The sequence below is a fragment of the Heloderma suspectum genome, chromosome 1 (genome assembly GCF_057233095.1).
Source record: "Heloderma suspectum isolate Gila_16-S chromosome 1, 16-S_ref, whole genome shotgun sequence".
NCBI classification, from domain to species: Eukaryota; Metazoa; Chordata; class Lepidosauria; order Squamata; family Helodermatidae; genus Heloderma; species Heloderma suspectum.
The window spans coordinates 331345092-331367243 of NC_139458.1; the positions used below are offsets into that span (position 1 = coordinate 331345092).

The following is a 22152-nucleotide window of genomic DNA, read 5'->3' on the forward strand; positions in this document are numbered from 1 at the left end:
GGGAGGGGGAGAAAGTCCCATTGTGGGAGCAGATTTGTGCTAGCAGAATGTTGGATTTAACCCCTAGTCCCAACCATTCAACAGTGGAGAAATAGACTGTGGTCAGTACTCGTTATGGAAAAGCTATAGGAATGATAGTTAGAGACATTTTTACAGCATATATGGAACAACTTTAAAATTAATGGAGTACTATGGGGTGATTTATTAGGATAACTGAATAAAAAATGTAATGATTAGGGGCATTTATTGAAGTAATTCACCTTATAAAGGTAAAGGTAAAGGTGTCCCCAACCAGTCGTGTCCGACTCTAGCATGCGGTGCTCATCCCCGTTTCTAAGCCGAAGAGCCAGCGCTGTCCGAAGACGCTTCCGTGGTCATGTGGCCGGCATGACTAAACACCGAGGTGCACGGAACGCTGCTACCTTTCCCGCCGAGGCGGTACCTATTTATCTACTTGCAATTTCTTGCTTTCGAACTGCTAGGTTGGCAGAATCTGGGACTGAAGACGGGAGCTCACTCTGTCACGCGGCACTCGGGTCTCGAACTGCTGACCTGCCGACCTTCCAGTCTGCAGTTCAGCGTCTTAACCACTAAGCCACCGCGGCCCCAATTCACCTTATAAATCACCTCAAATGTATGTGTAAACAAATAACTGTTCCACAATGTTAGTTTGTATTGTTGTATTTTGAAAAATTAATAAAAATATGTATTTTTAAAATGGACCAGTGTACCAGGTACCAATGCCAAAAGCTCACATTGTTTACTTAAAAATAGTGATTGCTGTGTATTGATGACATTTCAGTAAGTACTATGACTTGTAACTACAAAAATGTGTCTTAGAATACACACTGCTTATGGACAAAAATGTTCTGATATTGAGGAGGCCTGCTTCCCGCCTCCCATCTTCCCCCATCTGCTGCAGTCTCTTCCAGGTCTTAATCCAATAAACCAGAGAGTGCAGCAACAGTGAGCCACACTTTTTTTGTCCACTTCTTTTCTGGATATTTTTGGTGACTGGGGAGGGGGGGTAATTTTAATGTATTTGTAAACTCTTTTTGGACTCGTTTTGTCTTAAAAAGCACACCTCTATTTTGTGTTTTGGCAATTTTCTTTGTTAAATCTACACCAAAAACCTTTATTATTATCCCCCCCCCCACCAACTCAGCTTTGGATGTATGCTCTTTCATGTGTACTCCTGAGTAATCCAATCTTTCTTGCTTTTGAGTAGACATGCAGAGGGGTAGTTTGGGGGAAGTGTTGTGGTGGACATGCAAAGCGGTGGATGCTCTCAGAACTTGCTGCTGGGTTCCAGACTTTGTCTATCTGTGTGGCGATGATGAAGATGATGATGATGATATAGATATATCCTACCCTGTGCATACTGGGTTTTGCAGACATGCTCTGTATTCCCTTTTGCAATGGAATTATTATTATTATTATTATTATTATTATTATTATTGTGTGTGACTGTGTGGATTCTCTCCTCCCCACTGTTTTGCACTCATGATCTTACAGTCACTTGATTCTCTGTGCAATGGGAGTTGTTGCTGGAACAGGAGAATGTGGGTCCAAAAGAGTGCTTTCTGTGGCTGTGTGGACCTCCCTCCCCAACTTGCTTTGCACGCAGGAGCTTAAAGTTGCTGTGCTTCAGTTTCTCCTTTCCATGCTATGGGCAGCTGGGGATTCAAAAGACGGTTTCACCTCCTTGATGTTGTTGTCACTGATGGAGACCACCTTGGTTCTGCCTCTGATGACCCTGTCTCTCCACCTCACCAGCACCAGTGGCCACCAGCCATGACTGCTAATGTGCAATGTAATATTGAATATCTCCAAGAATCATCCCTTATTCCCTTGATAAGAATCTTGCTTCCCCAACTAAAATTTCCACTCCTCCTGAAAACTGAAATGCCACTCAGACTCCTGGTCTGAAGTTAGCCTGATGAAGCAAGCTTTCAGCTGCATTTCTTTACTTAAACATTTTGAAAGGCCTGGGCATGTTGAAGTCTATTATATCTGGTTTTCCATTTGTAAGTGGGAACAGTAGTGTATAGTGCTACTGTTTCCATCTATCTTATTTTGCTAACACAACACTGCATAGTTTCCTCCTTTCCATATATTAGCAACACCTACTGTACTGCAGTCTATGAAATTATCTATGCTACTGTAAGTCCTATACTAGGTAAGGTTGCTTTACATTACTTGCAGAGGTATTTTAACATGTTTACTGAATAAAAGTAATGTGGAGGGTCCTGTTTAAAACTGATTTTTTTAAAAAAAAATCCATTGTAAACCAGTTCCCATATGGGTCATTATTATACCATTTGAATAAGTATGACATACCTCAATTTTTCTAGGTGCTGTTCACAGTTATCTGCACCACCCCCAGCCCCCGATTAACCCTTTCCCATTCAAAAGCAATGCAGAAACATGGCATCAATGAGATTGATCCTATTGTTACCTTTCTCCATAATCGTAAAGCAAGTATTTATCACTGAAACAATGTTCACCTTACTACTCAATTTTCCTAAGAGCCTTTGAAAAAGGTTCTTTCTCCCAAGGTTCTTGAAAATCCAACTAAAAAAGGAATTGAAAACAAGTAATATATAGTGGATGGAATGTTGGAGAGGCCTTAAATCGAATCAGGCTTATAGCAAACTCTGGCAAGTTGAAGAAGGGTAGCCATGTTAGTCCGTTGCAGCAAAACCAACAAAGAGTCTTGTGGCACTTTAAAGAGGGACACATTTTTATGGTAGAATAAGCTTTTGTGGATTAGAGCTCGCTTGCTTCATTAGATTCTTTTCTTTTTTTACAAGAAGCATGGCTCACCTTAGCAGGCTTTTCACCATGAACCCACCCCCACCAGTGGAGGCTGCTGGCTCCGATGTCAGGGGAGCAGTGAATCTGCTCCAGGGTTCCATCAGAATTCTAAAGGGGCTGTCCAAGGCACGGAGCCCCACTGACATCGGAGCCACCAGCCTCCACTGACACCCCCCCCCTTTGTTTCCTGCTGCTCAGCATAAAGGAGGGGCTCTTTCCATGCAGAGCATCAGAAAGCAGCAAGATGCCTTGCCCAGGGAAGGGACACGCTAGCAGTGCCTTCACCCTTTCTTGGGCAGGGTGCCTTAATTTCTCCCACTCAGTCACTTCAACTTAACGGAATTAGGGTTCCTCCATTGTTCTTCAGTTTTGTATCTTCAGCATTGCTACTGGAGTGCCTGTCATCCCATTTCATGACAGGGCCATAACCCCCAGGACCTGGACCTGATGGGAGAGTGGTGGTGAATTTATTTTTTTAATTTTATTATTACATTTATATCCCACCTTTTTTTCTTTTTGCAAGGAACCCAAGGCAGTTTACGTAGTCTTCCTCTCCATTTCATCCTCACAGCAAACTGTGAGGTAAGTTAGGCTAAGAGTTTAATTTAAGAAATAATGAAAGAATAATTAAAAATGGGCTATAATTTAGCCCATTTTGATGGCTATTCATGGTTCAACTGCAGCTTCAATTGGCAATGGAGAAACTACCAGGGCTGGTGACTGATACTGTCCATCAAGGATATGGAGCTCAGATGTTCAATTTTGATATGTGGCAAACAGCTAGAATCCATTGATTCCATCCTACCTTGCTTGCCATTCCTATGAAAAGTAGGCTCTGGGTTGGCTCTGGTAGAGCTTGGTGCATTTTCAAAGACAAATGTCATTTCTACCTCCATTGATGATCTTGGCTGCCTTTACACTAAAGAAAACCCCCCACAGTCCTCCTGTTCTGGAGCCTTTCTGCATTTATTGTGGGCTCCCAGACAGTGACCACCTGATTGCTGAGAGGGGAAGCTTTTAATTTGGTTCCATAGAACTCAATTAAATAGTGCCATCTAGTTGCTGTGTTAATAGCATAACAATCTGACTTTAAAAAATAGTTCATTACTTCCGGATCTTTTGGGGGGGGTGAAATAACCAGGAAATACTTCTGGATGTGCCCTGGAGATTAGCGACGTCATTAAAAGGACCCACAAACATCCATGAGTGAGCAATATCAATAGCAGGATAGAAGCTCCATGTGAAGGAGCCCCTCGTCTCTGAACTGATTGTACGAGCAAAGTGTTCATCTGACAGTATATTACACAGGCGAAAACTTCCCACGCAGAGAAGAAATCTTGGGAATGTGCATGTTGTCGCTGTGGGCAGTGAAGCGGAATGCAATCTGTGAAGTACACCCAGATACCAGAATCTCTTTCAGTGTTGTAAACGATGCTTGGGCTCACACACCCAATTGTGCGGCTTAGCGGTCTTGGGCCAATCTTGATTTCCTGTGTGTCATTCATGGGACTGACCCTTTCTTTTGTCATTAAAACACGCACGCACCGCTTCTGCCATTTTTTGGTTGTTTTCATACACACTTTTAAAACCCGGGTGGGTAAAAAGTAATGATGGAAAGTAGCTCTGAAAGAGAGTGACGGCATACTTGATGAGATACCATTCACACTATTAGCAATGGTGTGAACAACGTTTTTCAAAGTAAATCGAATTTATGCCCCCCACCCCCAATTTGGATTGAGATCTTGGCATTGGGGGGGTAGAGGGCTTTAACCCTATGCTATCGTTTGGATCTAGATCAGGCCTTCACGCCTGCTATTTGAATTGTGGGAAAATATACTATTTGCTGCAATGCGAGCTCCCCCACCCACACACACACCATGCAAATAGAAGGTGTTGGGAGCTAATCTGTATCAAGGCAATAGTGGGGGCAAAGGTTTAAACCCCCTCTCCCACCATACCAGGCTCCCCATGTGGATCTGTGTTTAAACCCATGTGTTTAAATCCATGTGGATCTGTGTTTAAACCCATGTTTAAACCCATTAATCTGTGTTTAAACCCATGTGTTTAATCTGTGTTTAATCCATGTGTTTAATCTGTGTTTAATCCCATGTGTTTAATTTAAACCCATGTGTTTAATCTGTTTAATCTTAAATATCTGTTTAAACCCTGTGTTTAAACCCATGTGTTTAAACCCATGTGGATCTGTGTTTAAACCCATGTTTAAACCCATTAATCTGTGTTTAAACCCATGTTTAAACCCATGTGGATCTGTGTTTAAACCCCCTCAAATAGCAGGCTTTGGGAGCTAAACTGCATCAAGGCAGTAGTGGGGGCAAAGGTTTAAACCCCCTCTCCCACCATACCAGGCTCCCCATGTGGATCTCAACCCCCTTTGCTTGCATGATTTACTTTTGAAGGGCCATTCCCACCATTGCTAATGGGGTGAATGGCATCATCTCTAGTCTGGTCCTGAGTCTGCATATGTGTAAATTAGAATTATGAAACCACCTTTGTCTTTTTCGGTTACCTGTTGCATTTCATTGCACCGGCAGTCCTATTAAGTGTTGCCTACATATAAATTGTCCCACAGGGAATTTCCTAAGGAATGCATCTGGAGTAAAGGAAAAAAGGAGCCCACATAAAAGGAGTTGTATTTGAAGGAGAAAAAATAGGGCTCAGTATGACCATAGCCTGCCTTGGACTCCTAAACTAGCCATCTACCCTAATGTAGAATTTTACCAGCTATAAGTAACTAAGTTGTTAGGGTGATGCCTTCTTCAGCTACAGAATTACCCTGAACAGAGATTCATATCTTGGCAAAACGGGCCCCGCTACTATTTTAGTTGAGAATAACTCAGTGGACTGTCACTATAAAAGAGTTTCTGTTTTCTGTTAAACAAAGGAGTGGGCTGTTGAAAAGTCATTCCTCTTTTTTCCCTTTCTTTTTCTTTTTTTTACTTCCTGAAGTTCTTATAGCCAAGTTTCTAGTGGTGGTACTGAAGGGGGGGGAGGGGGAAACTACTCTTCAAAGCCCACCTGCTCTTCTCTCTCTTTCTCTCTGTCTCTCTCTCTGTCTCTCTCGTCTCTCTCCTTTCTTGAGCTATTCTAATCAAATCATTGTTGCTGTTTAATCCTAGGTGTGTGTGCTGGAGAGACAAATATTTGATTTCCTTGGTTATCAGTGGGCACCAATCCTGGCAAATTTTGTACACATTATTATAGTCATACTTGGCTTATTTGGAACCATCCAGTATAGACCTCGCTACATAACAGGAGTAAGTACCATTAACCTTGTATCCTTAACACTGTGTATTTTGCCATGTATGGTAAAAATTAAACAAACAAATAAATAAACTTAAAACTCAGAATGTGGGGTTGAGGAGGTGTCTATAGATGTAACAGTTTTCTTTTGGGATTTGACACACACACACACACACACACACACTGTTTAAGATAAACCCAGTAAACTGTTTTAAGCACACAGTTAAATTTACAGTGCTTTTCTTTCTTTCTTTTGAAAGGATGGTGTCAGGTTCTAAACTGTGTCATGTAGAAATATTTTAACTTTACTGTACTGCTACGTATCTGAAAAGTCAAATTATTTGTGTATTTTATGTATAGAAGAAGCAGGAACAAAGCTTGGCTCTCTTCCTTTAGCTTCCAGAAGGGATTAAAAATAAAAACCACAAAACAGCCAAGCAGTGTTGCAGAACCCAGCCACAGTAAATCTTGGAGGCCAGGCTGGGCTAGATAGCACACAGAGAAAAAGATACTTTGGGCCTGATCCTGTGCTTGTTTACTTAGTAGTAAGTTCCACTGAATGCAGCGGGAATTCCTCCCAAGAAACTGTGTGGCATTCCAGCATTAGAATTGTATGCTAGTGGCAAATCCAAGTCAGCGATTTAAGAATAATACACAATGACTGGACAACAAAAGCCAGACATATTTCATTAGGTGATGATCAGATTTTAGCCACTTGCTGCTTACCTAATCAAACATGATAGCTTCTTTTGGCTGGCCAGCATCTTCTCAAGGGCTTAGTTTATCTATAAAGACTTGTGGTGGATATGGCTCCATGCTAGAATGCTGCAATTGCCATTTCAGCTATACCAGGAATTTTAACGAGGCAAAGATATTATGACGGCTGTCTTCTATAAGAATGCAGCTATAGAATGCAGGAGGACTTGGCTTTCCCACAGTCCCTCCTTCACCTTGCAAACTCCTTATCAATCCCTGACCTCTTTCCCAATGCTTGACCTGTGTCTTTAGTATAAATTGCAAGCCCTCGGGTCAAGAACCCTTGACCCTTGCCCTTCATGGCTTATTAAATCAAACAAGGAGGGGTTGTCCGGCTGGGTCCAGGAGGTTGTAAATTCCTCCTTGAGAGAGGGAGTGGTGCCTGCTGCTTTAAAAGAGGCAGTAATTAGACCACTCCTGAAAAAGCCTAACCTGGACCCAGAGGATGTTAACAATTATAGGCCAGTGGCCAACATCCCCTTCCTGGGCAAGGTGCTTGAGCGGGTGGTTGTAGGACAGCTCCAGGCACTCTTGAATGAAATGGATTATCTAGATCCATTTCAATCGGACTTCAGGCCTGGTTTTGGAACGGAAACTGCCTTGGTCGCCCTGTGGGATGACCTCTGCCGGGAGAAGGACAAGGGGAGTGCGACCCTGTTGATTCTCCTGGACCTCTCAGCGGCTTTCGATACCATCGACCATGGTATCCTTCTGGATAGGTTGTCTGGGTTGGGAGTTGGAGGCACTGCACTACAGTGGTTCCGCTCCTACTTGGATGGCAGATTCCAGAAGGTGGTGCTGGGAGATTATTGCTCTGTGCCATGGCAATTGTGCCATGGAGTTCCACAGGGCTCTATTTTATCCCCCATGCTGTTTAACATCTACATGAAACCGCTGGGGGAGGTTATCCGGAGGTGTGGGCTGAGGTGCCATCAATATGCGGATGACACCCAGCTCTACCTCTCTTTCTCATCAAACCCAGGTGAGGCAGTGGCTGTTCTGAACCAGTGCCTGGGCACGGTAATGGACTGGATGAGGGCCAATAAACTGAAACTCAATCCAGACAAGACGGAGGTACTGTTAGTGGGTGGTTCGTCTGCCCGGCTAGGTGATATTCAACCTGTTCTGGAGGGGGTTGCACTCCCCCTAAAGGATCAGGTTCGTAGTTTGGGGGTGCTCTTGGATCCAGAACTGTCACTTGAGGCACAGGTGAACTCAGTGGCACGGAGCACTTTTTATCAGCTTAGGCTGGTATACCAACTACACCCTTATCTGGACAGAGATAGCCTAGCTACAGTTATCCATGCTCTGATAACTTCTTGTCTGGATTACTGCAAAGCGTTATACGTGGGGCTGCCTTTGAAAACGGTCCGGAAACTTCAGCTGGTCCAAAATAGGGCAGCAAGATTGTTAACAGGGACTGGCCTGCGAGCTCATATTACGCCAGTACTTTTCCAGCTGCACCGGCTGCCAGTCCATTTCCGGGCCCGATTCAAAGTGCTGGTGTTAACATTCAAAGCCCTTAACAGCTTGGGGCCAGGTTACCTGAAGGATCGCCTCCTCCCATATGTGCCTGCCCGGACCTTAAGATCATCATCAGCGGCCCTTCTCCGTGAGCCCCTGCCAAAGGAAGTGAGGCGGGTGGCTACTAGGAGGAGGGCTTTTTCTGCTGTGGCACCCCGGCTCTGGAATAAGCTCCCTAGTGAGGTTCGCCTCGCGCCTGCATTGTACTCCTTTCGGCGCCAGGTGAAGACCTTTTTATTTTCCCAGGCATTTTAGCTTTCTAAATTTTTATCTTTGCTGTTTTAAATCTGTATTTTAAACTCCTGTACTGCTGCTAGGTTTTATTGTGGTTGTATTGTTATATTGAGGTTTTAATGTTCTATATATTTTAAATTGTTTTATTGTGTGTTGTTTGGTTTTAATTTTTGTGAACCGCCCAGAGAGCTTCGGCTATTGGGCGGTATAGAAATGAAATTAAATTAATGAATAAATAAATAAATAAGGAGTGTTTCAACGCTGGCTCAGAGCTACATATGGAAGACCAGTGGGATCCTGCACACCAGTGTGGGAGCCCCTGCCCTGCCTCGTGGCCCATCAAGCATACACTTGTGGGTACCATGTTTGCAGAGAATCTACATGCGTAAATCCAACATGTGTAGGCCCAAATCATGGAATCAGCTTTCCATATAGATTCTGGGAATGAACAACCTCTTTTAGGGCTTCATGCATAGATCCTAGGCAAACATTATGTTATGTGCCGTTGGCCTTTGGGCCCATAGACAGGGATGCTCTTGACAGCAAGGTGGGAGGGTGTAATCCCATTGTCCTATTTCACAAAGTAAGTTTTCAAACCAGCTTATTTAACTGCAGTATATAGTACACTGCTTAGCTAAAATATATCTTGTGGCAGTGTCACCAATGACATCCCTGGCAACACAATAGAATTTCCCCTAGTTTTTCTGTTTGGTGACCATCCCAAGTGGCCATTTTCATGCTTATTACTGCAGGACTTGTGTCCTCTATTAGCATTTGTACTGAAGAATATCTCATAGACTCCTATCTTGAAATCTAAATTTAAAAAGAAACCCAAATCCTTCCCCTATCACCCCAAAGCCTTATTACTTTCTTCATTGTCCAGAACCATTCTGGATTACAAGGGTTACTGCAAAACAGAATTCATGATGGTTTTGCCCCCCAGATTCAAGCTGGATGGAGGTCCCCCTAACATCAATGAAGGTCCTTCCTTCCTTAGAATAATTCCTATGAAATAACATCACAGTAATTTGTCAGTTCTTGACATTTTTACAAGCAATCTCCTTCTGTACTAAATATATAGCACTTTGTACTGGATAAAGCACAGGTCAATGAACTATGTCGGTGATTCACAGATTACAGTCATTGTCACTCAAGAATAAAGCATTCTGCTAGCCTAGAAGGGCCTCTATGTGGTGTTCTGTTCTTCCCTTAACCAATGCAGCAAAAAGAAGGCTCCTATTCTTAGTGCAACAAGTCTAGTCCTCTTAATTTTTCATATTGATCCTTGAATGTTTTCAGTCTTTCGGTTCATAGCTGCAGATTCCTCACACCACACCCTAGTCTGAAATACAGTAGCCCTCTTCAGATGTTCATGTGGAGTAAACTTAACACAAATGGGGGTGTGGCATTGCAGTAGCGGGCTCCACCTCTAACCTACACACATGCATTAGGACATTTCTGTGGAGAGCCTTCAGGTGTATGCGTGGCGCCAATTGCTCCAGAAGTTATCATGGGGGTAGGCCCAACTGCTGCAATGTCACTTTCCCCTGCAAATTAATATGAACATCTGAAAAAGTTTATTGTGAAGGCAGCTTGAGATGGGTTATGGGGGAAAGGAAGGAGGAGGACAGCAACAAGAAGGACACCCAGACATGAATGTATTAAAAACTGGGCAAAATCTAGTTACAGGTCAAATAGATTTTGCCAGGGGCATGAGTGAAGGATCTAATAACTGGAAAGCCTGTCTTCTGGCTGATCTACTATCCCAGCTTGTGTGCCGGGTGCGCATGTGGGGGTAAGCAGGAACTGGACCCACCACAGCATAATCTGCGTTCGTGAGCCTCTTCCTGCACCCTGGGGGTGTGGTAGGCTGCCAGTCCCCATGCTAGCCTGGACCTTGAAGCCTCCCTCCCAGGATCCCTTAAGGCAGGGGTGGGCAAGTTTTGGTGATCTGTAGGCCATTTTTGCCCCTGTAGGGGCCCCCATGGGCCACCCCCCCCCATGGGATCAAAAAATGGAGGAAAAAATGAAGAAAAATATTTTTTAAAAAGAGACAAAATGGGATCCACAGGTGCTATGGAGTGCCTTTTTGGACTCTATAGCAGCTCTGAATACTAACTTGTCCACAAAACATAAAAACAAAAAAATAAGTTTTTATTTGGTCCCCCAAATGTCAGAAAGTTGGCAGGGGCTGCATGGTAACCCTGCCTTACGGGTATCCCCACCCTGGGCAGCCGGGAGCTCAATCTAGCTCCCCTTCAGAATGGGTCCAGCCCAGTGCCTTAAATATCTGCCCAGTAAAGTTGTGACATAAAATAGCACTATGGAACTTTTTCAGCAACATGCAATTGAAGGGATAAACTGTGCCTTTAACATAATATTGCTGTGAGGAAGGTGATAGCCCTACATTGCCATGCCTGTTAAATATGCAAGTAAAAGTAAAACTCCTTCCCAGCTCAGTCAACTGATGGCTAACTCCTGTCCACAGCAAGGTGAGGTTAACTCCATAGTCAAGGGAGGGAGGGAGGGACGGAGGAGAAGTTATCCCTGAATATATAGACCACAGGTGGACTAGAAGGAGGTCTACCCCTGAAGCCCTGCCCCCTCAAAGCCAACCAGACCTCCGCGCAGCTAAATGCCAGTCTTTGCCCTGACTGCACTCCCCAAAAATGAGGCCCCCCATAATACAGGGAGCTAGTGCTTTTCTTGGAGTAGACATGACACTAGCTCCCTGCTAGGGATGTCTGTCCTTTGAAAATCTGGCCCTTTTGGGGCCCAACAGATCCCCACTACTGGCAGCTTGGCTTGCGTTCATGAGCTGAACTGCGTGCTTTTCCCGACATTCGGGAACATTTTGCATTTTTTTCTTGTCAATAGAAATTGCAGGTGCAATTTGTGTAATATGTGTGAATTACCTCCAGAATTTGTGTGATTTGCACAGATTACAACCAGAATTTGTGAAGATTACACAAATTGTTGCCACAATTTGCGCAGCGTTCTATTGTCAAGGAAAAACAGTGGGAAGATCCATGAGCTGGCCCATCTTGATGCAGACTGGGTAAGCGAGCCGAAGCCTGAGGGGCCGAACTGCTGAAAGCTCGGCAAACTCCACCCCCCAGATGGAGTCCTCTGACATCCCTACTCCCTACTAACTTTAGGTAATAAATTGGCAATGCACATTTTCTCCCTGCAACCCTTCCTCTGTCTGGCATAAATCCCACTCAAAGCCTTTTACCTGGTAAAGGAGTATGGTAGCACTGATTTGAAGTGAGTTCCAGAAAGTTCAAACTCTTCTCTTCCTAAGCCCTGAAAATGTAACAACAAAAATAAATCTGATACTTTGAAATGGTCAAACTAATTGGCAGATACTTGTGAGAACAGAACTTCAAGTCATTTACAGTCTGGTTCCACAACTAGGGATGTGCGAACCCACCACCATCTGGGTTCTCTGGGCGCCCACCCAGCCACTGTCCTCAGCCCACACTCAAGCCCCTCCCACACTCGGTGAGCAGCCCACACTCACCCCGGCTGCCTCGTCAAGCTCTGCAGTTGCCATTTTTTGAAAAATAAAATGGTAATCGCAAAATGTGCATATTTGTGTATGTGCAAAAATGCACATTTTTGCAAATGAGAATATTTGTATATGTGCAAAAATGCGCATTTTTCAGAAATGCACATTTTGCACATAAGCAAATATGTGCATTTTTGCGATTGCCATTTTATTTCTCAAAAAATGGTGACTGCGAAGCTCGACAAGGCCACCGGGATGAGTGCAAGCCGTTCACCAAGTGTGGGCAGGGGGCCAGCAGGGGCTTGCTGAGCGGGGCTCGGGGGTGCAGGCAGGGGTGGTTCCGCCCGATTCCCAGGTGGAATCAGGCATCCATGCCATCCCTAGCCACACAAGACATAGTTCTAAGAACAGTTGTTTATATGACCTTTCCTTTCAATACCAGTAAAGGATCCTTTCATTGGGTACTGAAACAGATATGCTGGGATGCTTGACTTCTGTGCAAAGATACTTGAGCAGCACTTCTTGAACTTCTCATGACTCTACATTCCTTCACTGAAGCAATTCCCCCCCCCTTTTAAATAGGAATATGTTTGGTAATGTAAAAGCAGAGCCTCTTTATTTATTTATTTATTTATTGCATTTATACCCCGCCTTTCTCCCTCTTGCAAGGAACTCAAGGCAGCTTACATTATCCTCCTCCTCACCATTGTATCCTCACAACAACAACCCTGTGAGGTAGGTTGGGCTGAGAGTCTGTGACTGGCCCAAAGTCACCCAGTAAGCTTCCATGGCCAAGTGGGGACTAGAACCCGGATCTCCCGGCTCCCAGTCCGTCACTCTCACCACTACACTACACTGGCTCCTACACTTTATCCTATTAACATTAGTTATGACTCAAAGAGCTTTGTTACTGCAGGTAACCTTTAGTTGTGGAAGCTTTTTTCAAGCCTCTTAGATGAGAAAAGTAAGCAAATAAATCCTCAGCCTTCAACTGGAGATTAGTAGTTAAACTAGTCTACCTTTCCACTTAATAAAATGTAAGATGGTGCCTTAAATACTGCTATGCAATCGCTGCTTGAGTTTCAGTAGCTAATGTGGATTTGTAGGATTGTAAGTTGTCATAATTACCTTTAAGCTGCAATCCAAAACACACATACTTGGAAGTAAAATTTGCTGAGATCAATGGGATTTATTTCCAAGTAAACATTTTAGTATGGGTTGTTGTTGTTTTTCATTTTGTGGGTTTTATTTCTTAGACTATTTTCAGTATATCTTGCTACTTTTTCTTTCAGACTTTAAACCAGTTTATTATTCTTGATTTAATTATATAAATTTATATTTTGCTTCATCTTTATTGGCCAGTTATTTTTTTTTTAATCCATTAATCTTCTCGTGGGTAGCTGACATAAACTAGGTTGTTACACTCTACTTCTGGATTGTATTCATCTGAATGAATTCATAAATGTATTCATTACAGTTATCTGGCTTACGTTGTATAACTAACTGGCATTTGAAATGGTGGGGGGGGGGATGTCCCTGAAGCCAACAGAGCATGAGATGGGAGAAAGGGCACAATCCAGCTAAAGCTTACTACTTTTAATTCCATCTTTATTTCGGTGAGGGAGAGGAAAAACACATGCTTTCCTCTCCTTTTGAAATCTGTCGATTTATATGTGTTGAATTTCCACTAGATCATGTTACTTGTTTTTGCTGTTACTTGTTTTTTATATTAAATATATTGTTTAAAATATTCCTGGATGGGACATTCTGCATGGAGTGAGGGAAAGTGGGGGAAAGCCTGGTGGATGAATCAGGAAGCAAACAAACTTAAGGCTACTCCCAATCTGATTGTTCACAGAAAAGAGAAGGACCGTGGAGTATTGTCCAAACAAGTGTGACAAAGACAGAGAATGTTTGGTGATTGCTTCTCCCCTCATTAGTGCCATGGATCAGGACTCCAAGCCCTCATCCTCAGAGAATTCCTACCCCTGGTCATCAGAGGAAGATGCTCCAGAGTTAATGGTTCAGGGAGAAGACTCAGCTACAGAATGGCGTCATTGTGCTTCCACCTCCCTGGGATCCAGTTCTCTGGAAATATCTCAGGGGCCAACTGCCAGAAGAGGTTCCATTACTATCCTCAGTCCCTGAGGACTAGAGATGGCAGAGAATTCCACCACGGACCCGAATGAGGCTGGAATCCGACCCCCCAGAGTCTGTGGCAGAATGTAACACTCATCTGTGCCTCCCTGTGGAATTCTTACAGGATCCACAGCTGGATCCTCCGGAGCACCAGCGATACCGCCATGCCATATCACTGGATGAGGGGGATTGACTGTGGACACAAATGGCATGAAAAAACAGGGCCACAAATGGCGTCCACTATGCCATTTGCGGCCCTGTTTTTTCACATGATAGGCTACTAGGGGTGGACGAAAGTCCCTTACCTGTCCTCGAAGGACGTTCGCGGTGGGGGGGAGGCGCTTCGCTGCTCCCCCCGCAAAGTTCGGGCCGGGGGGGGAGGCTTCCTGCCTTGCCCCGGCTGAAATTCAGGCAGGGGGGGAGGCTTCCCGCCTCGCCCCGGCCGAAATTCAGGCTTTCTGCCTCACCCGGCCGCGAATGCGATTTGCCTTGGATTCATACTGAGATCATTCTATCATTTTTGAGATTGTACCCCAGTACTGCTTTTCCCACCCTTTTGTTGACTATGAGCGCTACTCCATTTCTTCTAAGGGATTCTTGCCCACAGTAGTAGATATGATGGTCACCTGAATTAAATTTGCCCATGCCTGTCCATTTTAGTTCGCTGATTCCCAAGATGTCAATGTTCAATCTTGCCATCTCATGTTTGACCACCCCCAGCTTACCTTGATTCATTGATCTGACATTCCAGTTCCTAAACAATATTGTTCTTTACAGCATCGGACTTTCTTTTCACCACCGGACACTAGGGGTGGACGAAAGTCACTTCCCTGTCTTCGAAGGACGTTCACGGTGGGGGGGAGGCACTTTGCTGGTCCCCCCACGAAGTTCAGGCCGGGGGGGGAGGCTTCCCGCCTCGCCCCGGCCGAAATTCAGGCCGGGGAGGACGCTTCCCGCCTCGCCCGGCCGCGAACGCGAAAGTTAAAAAAAAAAACAACGCCCCCTGATAGGCTACGTGACGATTAACGTAGCCTATCATGGCTAGATCTGCAAAGTCAGCCGTGATAGGCTACGTCAATCGTCACGTAGCCTATCACGAGTGACTTTAAAAAAATAAAGCGCATACGCTAATGGCGGCCCCCATAGGGAGCCGCCATTTGCGTTCCTTATTTGGTCGCTGTAGGCTACGTAAATCTTTATCCGTACGCGTTTTGTTTTTGTTTTTTTAAGTCACCCGTGATAGGCTACGTGACGATTGACGTAGCCTATCACGGCTGACTTTGCAAATCTAGCCGTGATAGGCTACATTAATCGTCACGTAGCCTATCAGGGGGCTTTTTTTTTTCTTTTATTGCAATGGCGGCGGCGGCAGCCGGTTGAAAGACCGGCTGCCGCTCCCGCCCCGCTCGAACACCCGCCGAACCACCGGCCGGACCCGCCGCCGGGAGGGACATTCGGCGAAGGTAAGTCCCGTCCCAGGAGGGGTGCGGGGTGCGGGGGGTTCGGAGGATTTCTTCCCGAAACTTGTTCGAGGGGCCGAACATGTTGGCGCTCGGCCCCCCGAAGTTTCGGGGAAAAATTCTCCACCAACCCTATAGGCTACGCAAATATTTGCGTAGCCAAGGGATGGTTGTGAATTCTGCCATGGACTCCAATGAGTCTATGGCGGAACAGACCACTACCTTCCGCCACCCCGCAAAATTCTTCCTGGACGGACCCTACCTGCTGCCGGCTGGTCCGGTCTGTCCGCTGCCCCGGTCTGCGGCCACAAATGCGTCCCTGCTCTTTGCCGTGATAGGCTATGTAAATATTTACATAGCCTATCACGGCTAAAGCAGGGACGCAAATGGCATCCGCTATGCGAGACACCATTTGCGGCCGCAGACCAGCAGCGGACGGAAGTCCGGCTGCGGACAGGCTCGGCCGGCAGCTCCATGTACTCGCCGTGGAGCAGAGCCGGCCGGGGAGGATTCCGGGGGGAGGGAGGGATCATTTCCCCCCCACCGCAGACACCCCAAACCAGAATGGTGAGTGGGGTTTGTACACCCTTAGTGTAGCCTATCGTGAGAAAAAGAAGCAGGGACACAAATGGCGTCCAGGACACCGTTCGCGGCTGCAAAGGTCTTAGTTTAACATAAATGCATCCATTTACGGCTGCATTTACCACAGACTAAGACCTTTATGGACGCAAATGGTGTCCTAGACACCATTTGCGTCTGCAGTCAATCCCCCTCAGCCAGCAATACGGCCATGGCGGCCGTATCGCTGGCACTTCGGAGCCGGCTGGCAGCTCTGCGGAATTGCCGCAGAGTGGATCCAGCCAAAGAGGATTCTGGGGGGAGGAACGAATAGCCTCCCCACAAGGGCTGATTCCTGGCCAGATCAGCAGGTAGGAAATCCGCCCATCCCTACTGAGGAGTGAGGCCATGAGGAAACTAGCATGCCACAGCCAGTCCCAGACATCTCAGTCTGAGATTGACAAGACGGGCTAGGCTAGGCCTCTTTAAGAGACAAAGCCTCAGTCAGCATAGAGGCAGGGCCAACCAGCCTAAATTCAGCAACACTTCTATTTAAGCCTCAGTCTTGCTCTGATCCTTGTTGGAGGAAAATACAGACAACCCTTGTCTAGCTTCCAGCCCAACCACCAGAGCTTTCCATGGTGCTGGTCTGTTTTTGTCTTGCTTTCTGAGAGACCTGACCTAATCTAATTTAACCTAACCTTACTCCTGCTCTAGATGTGATCCATAGCAGATCCATCTGCAACCGAAGCCACATCACAGCCTGAAATTGTACAGTTAGTAAAATGGGTGTGCAGATGCTGAGGACATGTAGAGGACAAGAGGGGGATTCCCAGAAAGAAGGCTTGCTTAAAAAAAAAATGCTTAAAACAACATGTTCCCCCAGACTCATACCCTCATGCTGCCAATAAATGTTGGCAACTTAAAGAAGGATACAGGCTGTCAGAAAGGCTGACAGGAAGGAAACCTGATTGTGGTGAGGAAATTGGCCTTAGAGGCTATGAACACTTAGGTGCAGTTGTGGAAAGACAATTAGTTGCATTGGGGAAAGATATGCATCCCTAGGATTCCCTGAGTAGTAGAAAAAAATTGGTTCAGAGGATTCACACCCTGCATAGGATCCTTCACATGTGAGGGAGACTGCCATCTCACACTTTAAGGCAGCCTTTCCTGGCCTGCTGCCCTCCAGATGTGTTGGACTATACAATTCCCATCATCCTCAGCCATCATGGCAACTATCCTCAGCCAGCATGGCACAGTGCTAAAAGGACTTTCCTTCCTACCTTTTCCTTTTTCTCCCTCACCCCAAGAATCTTTTAAGATACAAAGGGACTCCCCTCTTGCATCATAATGGAACATTGTGAAGGATTCACCTATTGGTGTATATCTTATTATAGGCCTTACTAAGGAATACCGCACACAACCCATGGCATTTCCCCTCCACAGGTCCACAGTTTGCACTGCAGATTATTCTGGGTTGCGTGTGTGGCAGAGAGCAATAATATTGTTAATATGACTGTAGTCACAAGTAGAGATGCTCAAGAAATTTGATGTTTGTGAATTCTGGTATGGCATGACTTGGTCTGCAACTCCCAGGCTACTCTGCATATCAGAACAGAGCTATCAACTGGATTTTGCACTTCACAAACTATTGTGACAGTTTTGGGGATCAAAAATTTATCAAAGCACATCTAAAAAAAGCATATTTTGAGAAAAATACATTCACAAAATATGCATTTAAACGTGAAAGTTATTTATTGCATTGCATTTATATCCCACCTTTTTCCCTCTTGCAAGGAACCCAAGGCAGCTTACATGATCCTCCTCCTCTCCATTTAATCCTCACAACAACAACCCTGTGAGGTAGGCTGGGCTGAGAGTCTGTGACTGGCCCAAAGTCACCCAGTGAGCTTCCATGCCCGAGTGGGGACTAGAACCTGGATCTCCCGGCTCCCAGTCCAGCACTCTCACCACTACAGCACACTGGCTCGCATTTTTTCATGGGAATTAAGAATGTTATAAATTAATGTGGAAACTAGAGAAAACAAACTTATGCATGAACACATATGAAAGTGGCATGGACCGGAAGTCTAAAGTATTGACAGTCCCTAGCTACGACATTGCAAAACATCCCTGATCCCTTTGTGTGAACAGCACTTTTCTTCATAATATTATATGGCTTTATATTGGGCACAGACAGTTCAGTCGTTGTCCTGATATCATGCTTGGAGTAGGAATGAGTGAATCTGTCAGTTTCGCTTTCTCCTGCATTTAAAGTTTTTAAGTCCTCAAGTTATTTCTATCCTGAATATGAAGGAATGTGTGGATTTTGATTTAAAAAAAATATGAACTATGAACTGAAACAAAATTCTCACCTATCTGTACTGGCCAAATTCAATAGGTACAGTTACTCGCAGCATGGAGAGGGCCATGTTGTATTTTCCTGTCATATGTTCATTCCTGTTAAAGTGAGAAGACTGTCAGAAAAAAAGACCCTAATTCAGCACCACAAAGATGAATGAATGCAGAGGGATTTAAACTCAGAATTTTAAGTGCTGACTGCTGAGTACTCAGAACCCTGGGCCTGGATGCACGATTCAGTCAGTTTCAGTTTCTCCCACATTTGAGGTTTGTTTGTTTGTTAAATGATCTCAAGTTCTTTCTGTACTGTTTATGAGGAAATTTGCAAATTTTGGAAATTTCTTATCAAAAAACAAAACCAAATGACTTTCTCACCCATGCCTAGGGATGGGGGAGAATACCGCCATGGACCCCAGTGAGGCCGGATTCCAAGAATCGGTCCCCATTGGGGCCCATGGCAGAACGGAGCACTCACCTCTGCCTCCCCCCAGAATCCGTGTGGGTTGGCTCCATCGTAGCGTTGTTCCTGCAGAGCCGGTCGGGTAGGGTAAGTGAGTCTCTGGATGCAAATGGCGTAGTGGGCGCCATTTGCGGCCGTAAAGCTGGTAGATTAGCCTAAATGCAGCCATTTACAGCTGCATTTAGGCTAACCTACCAGCTTTACGGCTGCAAATGGCACCCACTATGCCATTTGCATCTGGAGACTCACTTACCCTACCCCAGTGATATAGCACGGCAATGGCGGCCGGCTGTATTGCCAGCGAAGCGGAGCCGGCAGCCAGCTCTGCAGGATTGCCGCAGAGTGGAGCCAGCCCGCATGGTTTCTGGGGGGGGGAGGGATGGATCACCTCCCTCCCCTGCGGACCCCCCTGCCGGACCCGGAGATAAGGGATTCATACATCCCTACGCATGCCTAGCTCTGACTTACACATATGGCACTCACTGTATCTTTGGCTTGCCACCACAATATTAGCCCTATTCAGGTGCTATGAAAACTAGTATTACTCACCACACGAGCAGGAGCAGGGCTGTGACAAGCAACCACACCTCCCAATATCAGAGCACCATGTTGCCCTGCCCAAAAGCATCCATGTGTACACCATGAATGTCTGCAAAGGGGAGGCCTTCGCGTGTACCGCGAATATACACATGTAGGCTCCCACACAATTCAGAGCACTGTGTGATCAAGTTCCAAATTTGCAGAAGCCTCCATGCATACATTATACATGTGAAGGCCTCCCCATTGCATGCATTCACGCTGTAGGCATGGACGCCTTTAGCGGAGCTACATGGTGATGTGATCTGGAGGCATGGCTGCTTGGTGCTGCCCCAGGCCCATTCTTGCTTGCATGGTGAGGAATCCTATTTTTAATAAGAGCTGAATAGGGCTGTTGGGTGCAGAAAAACATTGGCCTGCAGGCTTGCTTTCACTTTGCTCTAAGGGTTGTTTTGTGCTGTCTTCTCTCCATGAACTTATGCACCATGTTCCCTGTAAATCTTGTTGTTATGATCCCCTTCAGTGCTTATTGTTTCAGCAAGTTGTTTGCCTTCCTGGTGGTCTGCAGGAAAACAGCGAATTACTTTTTCAAACCATCCTTGTTGTCATGAGTGCTGTTACCAAGAAAGAAACATTTTACAGCTTGACACTGAAAAGCAAGATAAACAACATGCATGGTTGTAAAATGCAGCAGTAAAGATGTTCCAAAATTCCAATTTCTCACCATTTCCATAGTTTACCTGTCAATTGTGCTATTTATTTGGATATTTGTTTTATGGGTTATTGTCTACGCACAGGCCCAGATGATAAGGCTATACACATTCTTGTCAGGTAAGCTCAACTGCAGATAATAAATAAATCTCAAACTTAAAGTAATAAGGATCTCAGTGAAGCAGCATCTTATGTTCTGTCAATTCAGCAGATATTGCATGCTTTATAAATGCCTACCAACAAGGCACTTTATGCACTCCTTCATATAAGCATAATTTCCCCCTAAACATCTTTACTATAGCATTTTTTTCTTTGTGCATTTCATGATAAAATAAAATAATAATAACTACCTTGCAGAGAAAAAGAGTGACTACTGCTAAGATTGGTTCTTGTCACTCCTTAGTTTAGATATTAGATATGGTGAAAATCAACCAATTATGTATCTCAAAAGGCTTCATAGCAGTTTGCACCCATTGCATCGTTCATCATTTCCTTTGTTTGAATACAGAGCTATGCAATTTCAACCTTCCTCAATATATGTTGTTTAAGGAATCAATGTCTGTTCTGGAACAAAATTAGAGCATATTGTTTGTCCTTAAATTTCAGTGCATAATGGGGATGTCAGAGAATTCCACGACGGATCTCATTGAGGCCGAATGCCAGTGCATTCGGCCCCCCGAAATCCATTGCAGAATGAAGCCCCCACCCCCCAACCCACGAAAGGCACGTGGGACGAAGTCCCCGCTGCCCCCACCCCATGAAAGGTGCGCGAAATGGAGCAGTTACCTGCTCCCATCCGCGCTGCTTTGTGAATGGCGGCCGTCCTGCGACCACCATTCGCTTCCTCCTCTTCATAGCTGTGATAGGCTACGTAAATAGTTATGTAGCCTATCACGGCTAACGCAGGGATGCCATTTGCGTCCCTGCGGAGGCCGTGATAGGCTACGTAAGTATTTACGTAGCCTATCACGGCGGGGGGGGAACCCAGCGTACGCAAATGGCGGCGGCTACTGCCATTTCCGTATGCTGGGGTTTTTCCCCCTGCCGTGATGGCTACATACATATTTACGTAGCCTATCACGGCTCAATACAGGGACGCAAATGGCGGTGGCTACAACAGCCACCATTTGCGTCCCTGCAGGGCTGCCCAGTGGCCGGATGTCTGGCTGCAGGCGGCCGGAGCCGGCCGGCAGCTCTGCGGCTTGGCCACGGAGTGGAGCCGGCCAGGCAGGATTCCGGGGGGAGGGACGGAGCGCCTCCCCCCCACCGTGGATGCCCCTGCACGGAGCCAGGTAAGGGATTCGTACATCCCTAGTGCATAAGCTGTGATGATGAGTTAGCTACAGAGATTACTTAGACTAAACTCTTAAAATTTGTCAAAGGAGAGGGCAGTTTTAGATTGAATCAGTTCCTTCTGACCAAATAGTGAAATGAATGTATAGCAAAATAAAGTATTATTTATTCCAATGATTGTTTATAGCCATTAGTTTGTTGGAATGAGGAGTTTAAATAGTATATCTACAAAATTCTTTAAAGAAAATATATGTAGAAAATTGGTGAAAAATTATTTCCCCCTCCCTCCCTAATTCTGGACATTTCTCAGCATATCTTGATAAGTTTATTGCAGTGGAAATCTGGAGGAAATTGGGTCACTTACTAAAGACAAATGTCAAGCTTGTTTAATGGTTGTAGGGATGTGCGATGCTGGGAAATCTGTTCTGTTCAAGCCTAATGGTTTTCCACAGCGTTTCTGGTCCAGTAAGCTGGGGCAGACTGCATCAGATTTATTTTTTTTATTCCATGGAAAGTTCCAGGGTTTTTTT

General features: G+C 45.3%; 1 protein-coding gene across 1 annotated transcript in view; it reads left to right on the forward strand.

Annotated features, from left to right (window-relative positions):
* The first annotated feature begins 1230 nt into the window (after positions 1-1230).
* Positions 1231-22152, forward strand: part of NKAIN2 (sodium/potassium transporting ATPase interacting 2) — a 422098-nt gene continuing 401176 nt past the window's right edge. The window contains exons 1-3 of the mRNA XM_084816016.1: positions 1231-1403; positions 2754-2778; positions 5955-6092. Coding sequence (XP_084672142.1) covers positions 1231-1403; positions 2754-2778; positions 5955-6092 — 336 coding nt within the window. The remainder of the gene's footprint in view (positions 1404-2753; positions 2779-5954; positions 6093-22152) is intronic.